At 41.6% G+C, this 16074-nt stretch overlaps 1 protein-coding gene across 7 annotated transcripts in view; it reads right to left on the reverse strand.

Annotated features, from left to right (window-relative positions):
• Positions 1-16074, reverse strand: part of fgfr3 (fibroblast growth factor receptor 3) — a 66773-nt gene that overhangs the window by 11422 nt on the left and 39277 nt on the right. For 3 of the 7 annotated variants that reach the window (XM_076877259.1, XM_023152339.2, XM_012920090.3), the window contains exons 6-13: positions 13348-13471; positions 12998-13188; positions 6808-6952; positions 6006-6181; positions 1124-1272; positions 818-939; positions 536-646; positions 258-448 (exon numbers count right to left, since the gene is read on the reverse strand). In XM_076877259.1, the coding sequence (XP_076733374.1) occupies positions 258-448; positions 536-646; positions 818-939; positions 1124-1272; positions 6006-6181; positions 6808-6952; positions 12998-13188; positions 13348-13471 (1209 nt within the window). Of the gene's footprint in view, positions 1-257; positions 449-535; positions 647-817; positions 940-1123; positions 1273-6005; positions 6182-6807; positions 6953-8668; positions 8814-12997; positions 13189-13347; positions 13472-16074 lie in introns of all 7 variants that reach the window. The other 4 variants (XM_076877261.1, XM_076877260.1, XM_004554768.4 and 1 more) reach the window with 4 other exon arrangements.

The following is a 16074-nucleotide window of genomic DNA, read 5'->3' on the forward strand; positions in this document are numbered from 1 at the left end:
GAAACGCACAAACTGAACTTTAAAAGCCTCAAATTTAGTTTAAACTTAGAGTTTTAATTCACTAATCTAATTATCTTTCAATTTCGCAATTAACACATTGCTGTAATGGACTTGATTTCTTCCTGTTAAAACGGAGTTTTACCTTCTCACTGTTGCCAAGTGCTTGCTCATAGGGGGTTGTCTGATTGAGAAGTTAAGTGCAGGCCAAAGCATCCTTTTATATGATAACTGAGTTAAAGTGAAGCAACGTGGCTAACCTTCTGTGACGCAAGATACTCCATGCCTCGGGCAACCTGGTAGGCACAGGACACCAGGTCTTTGAACGTGAGCTGCTCATCGGGGATTTTGCACGTGTCGAAGGAGTAGTCCATGCCCGGTGGCCGCCGTGCACGCAGGTACTCCCTCAGGTTGCCTTTGGAGGCGTATTCCACCAGGACATACAGAGGACCTGCACGGGAAACAGAGAACAAATATGACTTTCATGGCAATGGTTAAGTCCTGCATTAATTCTGTTGTTACTGCACTCTGCGCTCACCATCCTGTGTGCAGGCTCCGAGTAGGTTGATGATGTTTTTGTGTTTCCCAATCATCTTCATCATCTCCATTTCTGACACCAGGTCTGATAAATCTTTATCTGTGGCGTCATCTGAGATAAGAAAATCAATGGAGCATTTGTACTGACGAAAATACGAACCGAAGCAATCAAACCAACGCAAATCCAGTACACAAGACAAACAGAACAACAGCGAGCATGGTAGCACTGTCACTGCCAAGGTCATGTATTCATTCCTGCAGGGTAGCCACAGTGATTACTTACCTTTCAACATTTTCACAGCAACAGTGAGCGACTTGTTGGGCTTCTCTTTGTCGATGCCAACAGCCTCAGCCATAACCACCTGACCGAAGCAGCCTTCTCCCAGAGGTTTACCCAGAGTTAGCCTGAAACAAGTGGCCAGATTTCAGACTTGGAGTTCAGTGTGTATACTCATAAGACTTTAAGTAATTTGATTACATGTAAATTTCACATGTAATTTTGTCACATAAGCACAATGTAAAGTGTGAAATATAATTTACTTGACTGAATAATTTTTTTTGAGCGCGTGCAGTGTGCTTTTTTCCTCACCGTGTCCGAGGGAACTCCCATTTGGGGTCGGACGGCAGCTCCAGCTCCGAGACGTTGGCGAGCATCGGGCCGTCGCTGGACGACAGACGGGCGATCCTGACCAGCGGCGTGTTTGAGTTCATGGAAGAGTTGGAATCCAAGGACACCTGCTTGGGTACAAAAGAATAAACTGTTATAGTCTCTGAAAAAGAGTTTGGTGACAGGCATTCAAATAAAGACAGAGGGAAAAGAGAAATCTAACCGTGATCTTTGACCAAATATTTTTTAACTAAATAATGAATAAGTAATTCCTTTTTCAGATCAGTTTGACTCTTTATTATTTATTCAAACAGTCCTAATATTTTTGATGTTTTTGAAAATGAACCAGCCCCTGAAACATAAAATATATTCAAAAGAAATCTTTTCTCGTGACACACTGAAAATCTTGACACTCTTTTGGGGGGTGAAAAAAAACAAAAACTGACAAAAATACATCCAGTGCAAAATCCAGTCAAATTCAAAACCGCTTTGAAGTTTAAAGAACAACATTCAGTGACTTGAGATAAAACCCTTTTTGGGAAACATCACACATCTCGGGACCAGACCAATGTCAGTGACTTTTACAAACAGCAGGCCTGTGGCTGCGCACGGGAGGAAGCGAGAGGTAACAAAGATGAATGAAGGAGGATGCAGAGGTGGGCGAGTGAGTGGCGAGGTGGGGTGGACATCTCCATCCATCAACAAGCTCCATTTCTGGATCTGCGGTCATTCCGCTGAGCCCTTGGGCTCGGCATCCTCCCGCCATTTATCTGACTGCTGGGGAAAAAAACGATGGCTCGGGTCTGCTTTTTGATAGATCTGTTTATGTCAGGGTCTGCCGGCTCAGACCCTTCAGGTGGGGTCCTGAAACAAACATGTCCACTTACCAGACTTCTTGACTGGAGGAAAATGAGAAAAAGGGCCCTGACCACAATTTCAGAGGCATGAAAAGTAATATCTGATAGAACATGCCAGGAGCTTTACAGGAGATTTACTCAGAGTTATGAAAAAAAAAGGAGAGAACAGGGAGATTAGCTTTACAAAAACGAAGCAAAGATTATAGAAAAATGCAATAAGAACTTTCCCTGCACTACCTTATAAGACCATTTATATGAGCGCCGCACAAGTAGAAATGATTTAGAGGCTACAATTAAAAAATGTTTCGATAGTTGAGGTTTCTACTTGATATAACCTAACAATACTTCTTTATGTACCAAAAAAAAACCCAACCTCAGACTGTATAACAGCCTTTACAGCTGAAACCTTATCGTGGTTTTAAAAGTCTGTTTGTTTTCCAAGAACTGCATTATGGCTTTCAAATAATATTTTCTTTTCTAAAAATGCATCGTTTCCATTTTGAGATGCACAACCCTTTAATTATGGAGTCGGAAAGCTGGATTTTGCACAAAACACACAGACACACATAGTGGCTATGTCCTGCACACAGTGGGAGCCAGCAGGGTGGGGCCGAAGAGATAATCGCAAACTCGTCTACATGTTAGACATTCAGACAATCTTGGCATTCAGAGAGAAATGGTAAGATGCACATCCCTACCTGGATTATAATTACTGTAAGAGACCAAAAGTAATGAGCTAAAGGCTCACAGGGATTAGTGCGACTGCTCTAAATAATCTGTTTCTGACTGTCTTGTTTTGTTCTTGGCTCTCTGTGATGTCATTCAAAGTGGCTATCCTTAATATGCTCAACCCAGACTCACAGCTCTGGCTCTGAGCACAGAAGCCTATTTGTCCCACCTCTTGTTCGACCTTCTCTTTAGAGAAAAGGTTGAAGGTAAAAAAGCTTTTTTCAGATGGAAGATAAACTACAGTACGTAGGATAAATCAGGATTTCTTGAACTGTGATTCATGCAAAGCTAGAGTCCAAAAATAATAACTTGGACTTATAAAAGAGCGTAATAGTTCCCTTTTAACCCCGTACTGCCAAGTGTATCATATCTGATATCTTATTTTTTGAAGCCTCATCAGTGTGTTTTCATTTCTCCTAATATGATTTTGCTTGTTTAAGGGAAACAAACCGTGAACAATAAATTGCACAAAATGCTATTTGTAGCAGAAATTATAAAAAAAAAAAAAAAAAAGAAGAATTATCTTGATTTAACCTAAAAACTGAAAGCCCCCTTCATATATCTGTTAAAAGTTAGCATTAGAGCTGCTCACAGTAAAGCACAGTAAAAATTGGTTTATATTAGCTATTTGGCAACATATAAGAATCAGCATTTATAACGGCATATAAATAACAATTAAAAAAGTAAAGAAGAGACAAAGAAAACACACTTTAACCATTATATCAGTGCTGACGTTGTATAGTTAGTCCACAAGAGGGCGCTCTGCAACTGATGACAACAGAGCGTAAAATGGTGACGACGACTCGCGATCCGATCCGCAACTGATCTTAGCAAATGATCCATGAATAAATAACTGCATAACAAATGTTGAGGAAATGTTTTTTCGTGCGTCTTAATTAGAGATGGACCGATCCGATATTACGTATCGGTATCGGTCCGATACTGACCTAAATTACTGGATCGGATATCGGAGAAAAATAAAAAATTTAATCCGATCCATTAAATATCACGAAAGCACCTCACAAAACTTGCAACACGCCGTAACTCGCCTCAGAACGTCGGAGCAGTATGCATCACGTGATAGAGCAGCTGTGGCATGCGGGACCTGTCGGTGGTCTGGATAGCATTTGGAGCTTCGCTAGCAACCTGGCATTTCATCTCCGACAAAGTTATCCCCGAGAGAAGTAAAGCAAGTGTGTAAGTCCATCTCTGAATGTTTGTAAAGCATCCCTGCGTTAAGCTTAACGAGCGACTGCCTCTCGCTCTCCGGCTGCTACTTCAATCGTGAAACTGCTAATGATCAGCTGATCGGCTTTTCTGTCGTGAGTCTCTCTTGTTTGTTTTTGGTCCACTTTGCACCAGAAAGAGCAAACCAGCGGCTGAACAACAGCAGCACGTTTAAGCTTGATAAGCTGTTGTTAGAATTTATTTAATATTACTTTCTACACCAGGATCTTTTTCTACGTAGCTGACAGCTGGTAACTGTGCAGGGGCGGATCTAGCAAAGTTTAGCCAGGGGGGCCGATAGGGCATGAACAGGGAAAAGGGGGCACAAAGACATACTTTTCTTTCTTATTCTCATTTAAAATGTCTAGCTTTTAATAAATAATTATCTGACACCCAAAGTTTTAATTTGATGTAAAATGAATAGAAGTCCATTACTGTATATAGTAACTATTAAGTCTAATATATATACCCTAGTAAGCTATAGTACATTTTCCTTTGGGAAGGTACCATCTGTGCAGTCTGCAATTTTGTTGAAGAAAGATGTTGAATCTATTTAATATTTCTTGAAAAATAATTGATTTCTGTGCATTTTTTTTCACACTGCATCAAATTAAGGTTGATTACGTTGATTAAGCATCATGAGGTGGAGCGTGAGGGGTGGTTCCCTATTTTTTATTTATTTATTTTTGTTGTTGCTGGGAGTTGGAACCCTATTAGTTAGGTTGCTTAATATTTACGCTAAGTACTCTTTAAAATACCAGAATAGGGAGGATGGTGTAGGTTTAAGTTTATTAGATTGATCAGTATTGCTGAACTATGAAATTTTTTTTTGTATACAGGTATAACAGAATAGCTTTAGTGTAGTTGTTGTTTTAAACTTGAGTATGAACTTGCAGACTTGCAAAATGCAGCAAGATATTTTATAAAAACAGTTTTGTTGATTAAAAAACACTATATCGGATTCATATCGGTATCGGCAGATATCCAAATTTATGATATCGGTATCGGTATCGGACATAAAAAAGTGGTATCGTGCCATCTCTAGTCTTAATTCTACCCCCAAAAAGATGACATCTGACAGCGTCCCCCGTACAGATAATGACGAATTTTAGCATCTCAGTATAAATCAATAAGGATGTGGTTTGATGACCATTAGAAGCAGTTTCTGTTATTTTTTCAAGGGTAGCTGCATAAGCAGAGACCAGCTATGCTAACGTCTGATGTGCACCCAATAATTTTGTTCTATAAGCAGTCCTGAAATATGACAGAAACCACTAAGGTCAGAAAAAGAGCTTGAAGGGTTAAAATATCAACATCAGTCTAAAAAAAAATCCTGTATCTGTCGGTCTGTCTCTGAGTGTTTACTAACAAGTCAAGCTAGCGTACCCAGGTTTTACTCTTTATGCTAAGCTAACCCGCTACTAGCTCTAGCTTTGTGTTTACATAAAGAGATGATCAATCCTTTGTCTCAACTCTTGTTGGAAGAGTGCTCAACAATTTTTTTACAAAATAAATTATTCCTTCAGCCCTCGAGACTTGCTTTAATTTCAATAACAGCCTGTTCGATAATAAACTGAGCATGATTAGCCCGATCTTAGTAGATACTGTATCTAAGCTTGAAGTCACGAAGAGTTCTTCGGACTAAAAGCTGCGGCAATGCAGCTGCTCCACTCTGTGTTTCTTCGCAAACAGTTGATGAGAGAGAGTGTGTGATACACTCAGAGTGAAATCTAAAACCAACACTGACAGTCACAGGAGCGCATAAATATCCCTGAACCAAATCTGCTCCAAGATAAATGTGAACACATGTCACCAGTGTGCTGCCGTCCATCGTCAACACAGCGCCAATTAAACAACAGGACAGACAGACGCGTAGAAACCTTCTTTAACCAATTTATACTTTGTTCTATTATTTAAATGACAGATACCCCAAACTCTTCCTTTCTTAGTTTGACCTGGGTTATATACTAAAAGCTGCATTAAACAGACAAGCAGAGAGAAGAAGGGTTTTGGGAAAGTCTTGTGCAAATCTTGTATCTACTTTCTGTTACCTGTCTCTTGAGGGGGAACTTTGACAGTTTTTGCACGGGAGGCGTGGGCAGAGTCTTCTGCGTGGTCATCCTCATACGACAGAGGATTGCGATGACCACGGCGAGGATGAAGAGCACGCAGCCTGTCACGTAGATAAGGATGTCGGCGTAGTAGTCTTCCTTTTGTGGACTCACTGCTTTAGGAGGGAAAATGTGAAAAGTCAGTTGAAATTCACCAAATTCACACAGCATTTTGTTTTAATTCCCACTCAAAAATAGCTTGCTTTGTTCAGTAGCACACTTCAACCAAATGGATTTTTAGTGAGCATTTTCTGTGAAGAAATATCCATAAATCAAAAGAGAAACAGATCAGAAACTTGTTGTTCCTCACTGAAAGCTCGCATTCACACCGTGGGTTGGGGCAGCAACCCACGGTGTGATCATCGTGTAGTTTTATCCTGCTGCAGGTAATTGCACCTGTGATACGCTTTTCCTCAGGGAGGCAATTATTGTCTTGAAAAGCAAAAGCTGAAGTGTCGTTAAATTGCCTCATAGCCCAGAGACATCTGAGCAGACGATCTGCTCTGATTAAAAAGCGCCTTTCAGTGAAGGATGGATTGCATGTTCGGTTGGTTAAATTAAAGGGATGGTGACAGAGCGTCGACGCACTTAAAATATGTGCTTACAAGTAGCAATCTATGATAATTAGGTTTGAAAATTGATGTTAAATATTGTGCTGCAGAGCAAAACAAGTTTCGTGGCGTTTCTAACATTTCAGGTAACACAGGTGGGAGAAAATGGACCCACAGAGTGAAGAGTATACCTGGAAGCACCGTCAGCCAAGCAGAGTGGTAAGAAAAGCCGATAGAGTTCCCCGCGAGACAAGTGTACTCGCCCGCATCCTCAAAAGACACATTGGTCAAGAAGAGAACCTCTAGCTCCTTATCTGTAGTGTTAATGCCAGCCGTCTGTGGAGGATGAGAGGGAGGAGAGGGAAGAGAAAGAGACAGAGAGAGAAGATATATCGTAAGGCGAAAGCTTCTTAGAAGAAACACCAAATGCACCCTGGAGGAAAGGACAGTCCTGTTTACTGTTGTCAGCACCATCACCCACACCTGAAAACACCCAAGCAGCACCTACACCACGCTGTGAGACAAGCTCGTTGGTTCAGCCTAACGCCACAGGCACTCTTTGATGTAATGAACTCCTATCAAGAATTTTCTAGACTGTAGCAGTGATTTACTTTCATATGTGGAATCGTAAGACACAGGCATCCATTTCCACATTTAGAACAGGCAGAAGTGTCATAACAGAGTTTCCTAACACAAAATATTTCTTACAGACTTCTGTAAGCTTCTTTGATAAGGAGAGTTTTCTGTTGCCTCCAAATGCACCCGTGAGTTTAAACTGAACCACGTACAGTTGACCTGATGACAAAGCTTGCCTTTGGTTCTGGACTTGCTTATGAAGGTCTTTGTGTGTTTGTGAGAGGAAAGTGATTTGCGCCTTTGGATCAGTGTTTTTCTAGGAATGCCTCAAGGATCAGTCCTAGATCCTTTATGTTTTTAAAAGAAAACAAATTCAAATAAGCACCGGGTTTTGTAAAGATGTTTTAAAAAGATATTTTTAGTTTAAGATTACTGCTGCAAGATGTCATTACCAAAATGGGATTTCACCTGAATTTTTTACAAGTAAAATTTAGAGAGCCAGATTTATTAAATGGTCCGCAATCCCCAAATAGAGCTCAGAGGCCTGGTTAGTTTTATGGGTGATTTAATAAAGCGCCATAAAGCACAAAAAACCCTTTTTTTCCCCCAGCTTTTTAAATTGTGCAGATATTTAACGTTAGTAAATCAGTTTGCACGCTTGATTTAAACAGTCTTAGTCTTAAATAGTTTGTGCCTTGAGAAAGGAACTCACAGAAATACAACAGGGTCTGAGTTCCCACCTCTTACACGCCATCTTGTCACTGTGCACTTTTTGTAAATATCAAGAGTATCATCAACATCAACTTTTTTTTTTAAGCACCAAAGCCCAGCCTAAAAAGTGCATCACTGCAGTTGCGATTTTTCTTTCTTCAAATATCATTTGGTGTGATGACCGCTAGGTTAGTTTGATTCAAAGGCAGTGCTGGATGTGGCTTAGTAAAGGCTGAGGTGGAGGACTTATTCCCCGTGCCTCAGTAATGAACACTGACATCCAGACGCCTGCTGCATGCTCTCATATAAAAGCACATTAATATAGCAGGAGGATGCTCTCCCAGAGAAATCAATACTGGCTTGTTTGTGTACGGGTACGCTTTGGTCAGTAAAGGTTTTATGTGGGCTTTAATCTGTGTGTGTGTGTGTGTGTGTGTGTGTGTGTGTGTGTGTGTGTGTGTGTGTGTGTGTGTGTGTGTGTGTGTGTGTGTGAGAGACTTTTGAAGTTTTTGCATTAATTAATGGCGCAATATTGTCTTTCTCTTATCGACCGGGAAGGAAGACAAAGTGGAGCTAAAATAGATGATGGCCATTAGCTAACTAAATGCGAGCATTAGAACTCAAACCTCACTGATGAATGTGTATAGGTGTCAGCAAGCCAGCGAGCCAGTCAAAACCCACAACCAAGAGGAACATTGCAGAGAGGAAGAGGCACAGCAGATCAAATGTGGTGACGACGGTTCTCGCCCAGAGTTCAGAATTTACCTGGTTTGTATATGTTAAGCCAGAAAGCGTTTTCTGACTTTCCTACAAAGTTTGAAGCACGACACCAGTACTTCCCGGCATCTTTCTCTGTCACGTTGGACAGTTTCAACTTACTGTGGGTCTCAATGTGTTTACTGACAACACTCTGTAAAGGGAAAATTGAAAGGCAGAGTGAGGCCTTCACAGCTCCTGCAAAAACACATAGTAACAACATGCAAACCTACATACTACACACACATCTAAAAGAAGCACTGCACATTGGTTTTTACATTTACAACATTTTTTTGTGTTATTAGCTTAGTTTCATTGTTTATTGTGAACAAAGGAGACCTCTTACGCTCATTCTTATCTCCACATAGCTATACGTGCTTCACAGCTCAAAAACGATCCAGCTTCTCTCCCTTTAAGGCAAACTTTCTTCTGATTGGCCGATCCGTGTGTTTTCATACATCACAGAGAGCCATCATTGGAAAAAACTGCCTCAAACTGAACATTTAAAGAAGTCTTATCATCCTCATCATTTAGTCCACTATTGTAACAGTATATATGTGATAGAAAATAATGAAAAGCATGATGAATAAATCCTTTATAAGCTGCTGTTGTAAAAAAAAAAACAGAGACAGCCAGGCTATGACTTTCCAGTTGTTTACAGATTTATGCTAAGCTATGCTAACATGACGTGAGAGTGATACAGTGAGGCATAGTGTCATTCTGTCAGTTTTGTTGATTAAAAGCAACATGTCAAACCTGTAAGATCATAAACACGCAACAACAGGAACACACACGAACCATACATTGCAGACTCGCACCAATCCGCGCTGTCTGTTGCTAGTTTAAAGGCATTACAGTATGTCAGTCCTATAAGGGTGTAAACCTGTGAGTGTAAACACTCACGATCTGACTGGGTGCTTCGCTCGCAGAGAAACTGCTGCTAAATTATTAAACGGGCCCGGCGCATAAAGGAGAAAACATATCATGTTTTATAGTTGCTTAATGAACATCCACGGCTTGGCTCCAGACGTCTCCTTCTCCCTCCCCCGTGCGGGGCGAGTCACTCATCGTTAACTCTTTTTCCAGGCATCAAAAGAACGATTCAGGCATTTCTCAAAACAAAGAAAAGAAAAATTCTTTTTTTGACCCCCTCGTCTCACCCTAAGCTGTATTTAACTTCTACAGTATATGCCACACACGAGAGAGCATATCATGTCTGAGTGAACTGTGGTGGGCCTAGAGAGAGAGACTGAGAGTGACAGAGAGAGAGGGAGGCACACACAAATCTCAGTAAATACTGTTTCAATTATGCGGTAGTCGAAAATAGAGCGTGGAGCCGCAGTCTGGGCTGACAGGCTTGCTTTCCCCCCTCTTTCTCTCTCTTTTTGTTGGCCTCTCTCTTTCTCCTCCTCTTTCGCTCTGTCTTACTCTCACTCTCTCAGTCCTTTTGCTTTCTATTTTACTCCACCTTCTCAGACGTACATTTCTAAAGATTTGCTGGACACTTTATATGCTGATCTTGTGTTTGAAGTCGTGAAGTTACGAAGACAACATACTGCACCCACAACCATATCTCTTATCCACAAACGACCCACGTGTTTCAGCTCAAGCATAAATTAAATGACACTACATTGATGTAAAAGGCTTCGGCACAGTCAGTGTTTTAATAAGTCATAAAATAACTGTGAATCCAGCAGATTTAAAGTGACATTTCAACATTAAATGAGTGAGCACCTAGGACACCTCGCTAAACTACCAGGCTCATATAGCCTCATATTGAACGTGCGGATAGGAGAGCGTCTCATGTAACAAGTGAAGGTATTCATTTATTTATTTAAATGACTTGACATTAAAAGTCAATGAAACTTTAATGTCAAGATGGAGTAACCCAGACCTTCAAGCTCACGACTCATAGTGTGAAGATATTTAAAAATTTTAATAATAATTCTAATAATGTGTTAGAAGATTAGAAACTCAGGCCTTGAGCATCTCTTCAACTCAGGAAGGTTATCATCTAAAGGCTTCAGCTCCAAAATAATCTATTTGCAACCTGAGAGCACTCTTGTACCTGGACAGTTACTTTCATATGTGAAAAGCTAACACTGTGACGTTTCTCCATGCGCTTTGTTCAGCTTCTATCTCTTGCTCTTCTTGTTTCACGTTTGCATCTTATTTCCTTCGTCTCCTCCTCCCGCCCGTCTCGCTGCTTTTCTGACACCCCAGCCACTCGTTCTCGCCCTCGCTCTCCATCTTTGCCCACCAATCTGTCACACATTCTCTCCCTCTCCCTGCTGACTTTGCCCTTCCTCGTGTTCCTCCACTAATTTTTTCCATGGCTTTTTTGGTTGCCTCTTCCCTTTTTCCTCTCTCCTCCTCCTCCTCAAACCACGCGACGCAGCACATCTGACGGCAGTGGCGGTTAGCAGAGCCTGCCTCTCTCCCTGCGTTGCCGCCACCACAGCAGTTAACTTAGTCCAAACCAGATGTTTGTTTTATTCACCCTCTCCTCTTTCTCTCTCCAGAGGCAGAAAAAAGAAAAAAAGGAGGGGGGGCGGTCAAAATGAGACAGCTAAGCCCTCTCGGGTTTTGCGATGTGGATGGGAGTCTTCCTTTCTAGACCCCAGATCTAAAAACACGCCTCGAAGTGGGTTTAAGGTTGTTGCCCTCTCTTCGATTGATTGAGGACAATCCTATCTACACTTTCCTAATACTTCATGAGGAAGTATGCGATTAAAATATCTTTTTAAAAACTAAAAGATGCTTCATCAGGGCAAGGACAAAAACTGAAGACGGGCAACGCTGAATAGCTCAGAAAAGTTGTGATTAATCTACAGGGACATCTGAAAATGCAAGTCACGTATACATCATTTTCCAGCTCGATTTATAATTAAATAGTTCTTTCCCAAGCAAGTAAACACGTAGGGCCACCTTGACTGATCAGACTTATAATCTTTAGGGTGGATTTTTGATTCACTTTATTCATGTATTTTGTTTTTCTGACATTCTTTAGTTGAATTACGGTTTGACTCAATACGAAATAAAGCGCAATAAAAAAAAAGTCAAGTATCTCTTCTTCTCTATAATGTTGTAACCAAATATAGATTTTAGGAAATCTGACAAAGAAAACCTTTTCGTTGTTGTGATTGTCAGTCTGTCACTTACTGAATCAAACAATGCAAACATGACTGCCTTGGCAATCTCCTTTCCAGTGGTTAAATAAACAAATCTGGGATTTGCAATGAGACTGAAATACCAACAGCTGATATTTGGATAAACCATGACATTTATCTCAACAATAACAAATATTTCTCTGCAAATGCAGCTATTGCCTATTTCGTGCACTTCCTCCTAACATATTTTATTCAAATCGAATGTAACCAGTAAGCGGCACTCGACTGATTGGCTTGTGGAAATGCTGGTTAAGCATGATTAATTGCTGTTAGCCTATTAAAGAAACATGAATACATTTAGAGTGGTGGAAGAGACACAATGCGCAATCACTGGGTACAATCCTGCACTAAGTTAGTATACGTGCTCACCCCCCAACCATTCCCCTTGCCCCTCCCTCAGCCTGCTTCTGCTGGAGGTTTCTTCCTGTTAAAATGGAGTTTTTCCTTCCCACTGTCACCAAGTGTTTGCTAACGGGGGGATCATCTCATTGTTTAGGTTTTTTCTGTGTTATTGTAAGGCCTTTACCTTACGATATAAAGTGATCTGAGGTGACAACGGTTACGATTTGGACCTTAACAAGTAAAACTGATTTGAAATTGAATTGAATTAGAACGTCTGTGCTGACAGCCAGAGCTGTGTGTCTGAGACAATCTTAAAAATGATATCCTCTTACTGTTTCATCATGACATAAATGAGTAGAAAAAAAGAAAAAGGAACAAATAAGAAAAAGGAGAAAGAAAATAAAACACTGTAATTATAAGTGAACTGGCTCCATCATCACCAGTATGGAACCACACTGCTCAGGCCAGCATTAGAATAAACTGAAGCAGTGCAGGTGCCGTGGTTAAGTGGAGAAAATTATTTACAGGGCTATTATTAGGTTTATGAGAATCCATTTTTATATGGTGTGGTATGTCGCAAAATGCAGGTGTGTGTTTTTTCCCCATAATGAAGGTATGGTGTTTGAGGAATGAGCTCTTCGGGTTCAGGCTGCAGCGAAAACAGCCTGTGGGCCCCACAGACCCACCTACTGTAAAAGCTCATTAAACAGAACTATTAGGAGAGATTAATTATGAGTAGAATTATCGCAGACTGAGATCGACTCCAGGCAGTGAGACTCAGGCTCATTACAGATGTAAAACAAAGAGCTCTGAGCTACAGACCCACCTTCAGCACGTTGACGTAGGGAACACCGTCGGGGCCAAGGCGACTGCCGTTCACCTCAATGTGTTTGAGCCACTGGATGTGAGGCTGGGCGTCGCTGTAAACCTTACAATGAAACTCCACATTGCTGCCCACCACCACCGTCTGATTAGCTGGCAGACCAGCCTGGAGGATGGGCCTGTGAGGTGAACGCTCTGAGGAAAAAGAAATTATAGTCATTACCACAACTCATTTGTGGCAATAATATGCTGCAGGAAATTTAGACTTAAGGTACAGCTAAAAATAAGCTCTTTTATAATTGCTGTGTGTTAAGTTATGTGTTGTTAAAACAGCAGAAGAGAAAAGACATTCACCGAGCACGTCGAGCTGGTAGGTGTGGCTGATGGAGCCGTATTTGTTTTGCACAACGCAGGTGTAGTTTCCCCGGTCTGACGGCACGGCGCTCTCCATCACCAGACTCCACTGCTGGTGTCTCAGCTTGGGGTTGGATGGGGTGGAGGGACGACGGAGATGAGAGAGGAGAGAATATTTAGTATATGTCATAAAAAATGACAAGGGTGCAGAAGTCTTTGGGAGAATTTGCTTTCATATTTTCAAGAGAGCAACACACAAATACCCATTTAGTATATTCCTACGTTTAATAAGACGGTCACCATAGAGAAATTGCTCCAATAAATATCAGCTATTGCTATAGAAAAGCGTCCTCTCTACTGTCAGAGCTATTCCCTCCTTTGATATCCTTTGGTATAAAACATCACAGAGCGCACCGCTCGGTAAACAGGAGAGGCCTTTGTGCAGTGCATGTTTACTGAGGTGCAAACCCTTTTGAACAAACATTTCAAACGACAACACAACTGTAACCTCTTTTTATTAATTGCATCCCGCTTGATGCAGAACAGATGTGATTAGCAGAACGCAATATTTTGACGTGGTGTAAACGTCTTAATGGGAAATTATTCCGCGTGCCCGCAGCGGCCAGGGAAGCTGCAGAGAGTGGTGCCATCAGGTATCGCTTTGAATAAATCACAAGGAACGGCCTTTTCAAGAAAAAGAACGCAGCACACGCCATATGTTTGAGAAACCAGTTAAACTAACTGGAATCATGACTTGATGAAATATGACATTTTCAAATAGCAGAGAAGTATTTTCTTCTCTCCGCCTGCAGTGAGGGCAGAAGGATTTTTTTTCTTCTTTTGCACCTCTGAAAGTGGTTCCACTGTGCCACTCAGGAGCAAGCCATCCCCGGAGACCCGAGTGTTGAATTGTGTGTAGTAATTCAAACCAGGTGTGGCTGGATGGCAGCAGCAGACAGATACTAACTTGACAGATTCAGAAGTCTATCGGATGGGAGAGCGAACGTACGAGCGGTCCGGCACCGCGAGGCGCGAAGACAGAACCCGCCACGCATCGATAAGCAGAGTCTCCACGGGCCGAGAGGAATGACCTCCACGGTTTAAGTGGAAACGTGTGGCGCTTAGCGCTGCGAGACAGGAGCAGAGTGAACTCCGCGAGAGGTCAGAATTACTAACGACGGGAGTGAGTGATGTCAACAAGGAGGCTTTTCAGGGTGGAACACTTAACATCACCCGCAAAGGAAAATGTGCCGACCCAGAGAAGGTTTAATGTTTTTGTAAACATTTAACCCCACACATTTTGGTGGCCAGCCAGCCATTCACAGAAGGTATATATATATATATATATGTATATATTTGTATGCCGAGGATCAAATTCTCCTCCCCTACTTCTTCTTCTTCTCCTCTGTCTGTCTTACAGTATACACTTCTTGACTCCCACTCTTGGAGGCGTATACGGAAAATAATGTAACAGTGTAAATATTATGCCTGTGTGTGCTTTTTGCAGTTGCGTGGTAACATAGGCTCGCTCGACGCTGGCAAATGGTTCTTCAGAAGGGCTGGCTCCACCCCGTCTACCCCTCTCAGAGACAGGAGTCAAACCGAAGTCAATGGCTGCTCTCATGAGCAGCTGAGTGACGCCTTGTGCTGTGGTGGCTGGGATTGAGCTGAGCTGAGAGGGGAGTGAAGGGATAAAAACCCCCCAGAAAACAGGCGACACATGCAGGGGGAACCGAAAAGGTGGTAAAATATGAGAACAAGTTCAAGCTCAGTAGTGGGCAAGACCACCAGGAGATACAGAAAGAGAGCGATCCAAAGCATGACTTCTTTGCTTTGTAACTCTTTGCAAACTTTCAGTTCAGATGGAGCTTTTGCGCAACTACATTTATACGACAGCTGCTGTTACATTGCAGATTCTGATTTCACACCTAGCCCGAGACATCTGTGTCTGATACACGCACTCGGTTTTAAAGTGTTAACTGCCACTAATATCGTGGCTACTGAAACCGAACTTCTTGTCTGCGGTAATAATTAACTTTGAGTGCCATTCTACTTTAATTCCTCCTGGCACTTTTCATTATTTTCTAAACACACATCACTGGCTTTTATTACCATGTTACACTGGCTAACCCCTGTTGAACTCGTAGCATTAGTCCCCAAATGTGATAATCCTATCCATTCCAATCATGCCAGATTCCAACCAGAATTAAATTATTAAGCAGCTTACATTAGAGTCATACAAGGCTTTAAAGGTTTTAAGGCTTTGGCTGTGGATGTACGGAGCGCACAGAGCATGCCATGGGAATGGACAGGCAGTTTTACACTGCAAAAAGTGCACTTTGAAAGAGACATTACCAGCTTTTCAGGAGTCTGAGAAGGACAGAGAAACAACTTGAAATTTGTATTCTGTGTTAATTTTTTCTCTGAAATATTTTGGGACAAAGTAAACTGCCTTTCAAGGCATTTCCTTTTGCTTCACCGGGATTGCCATCGAAAACACTTCAGTTCCCTCATCCAATGGGCAGATTCTCTCACGTCTTTTCATCAAATTCTGGACTCTGAGCGAGCTTGAGAGACTGGCAAAGATGCTGACATTTTTTGCAGTGTATTAGTTGTCTGAGAAAACACAGGAAGCTCTTTTCCCTTTATAGTCCAAACTCTCCGTCTTCACCTCACAAAATAGCTTCTGTCAGAACCAGCGGGGCCAGTTACCAGAATTTATGAGTG

Source organism: Maylandia zebra, linkage group LG19 (genome assembly GCF_041146795.1).
Source record: "Maylandia zebra isolate NMK-2024a linkage group LG19, Mzebra_GT3a, whole genome shotgun sequence".
Lineage (NCBI taxonomy): Eukaryota > Metazoa > Chordata > Actinopteri > Cichliformes > Cichlidae > Maylandia > Maylandia zebra.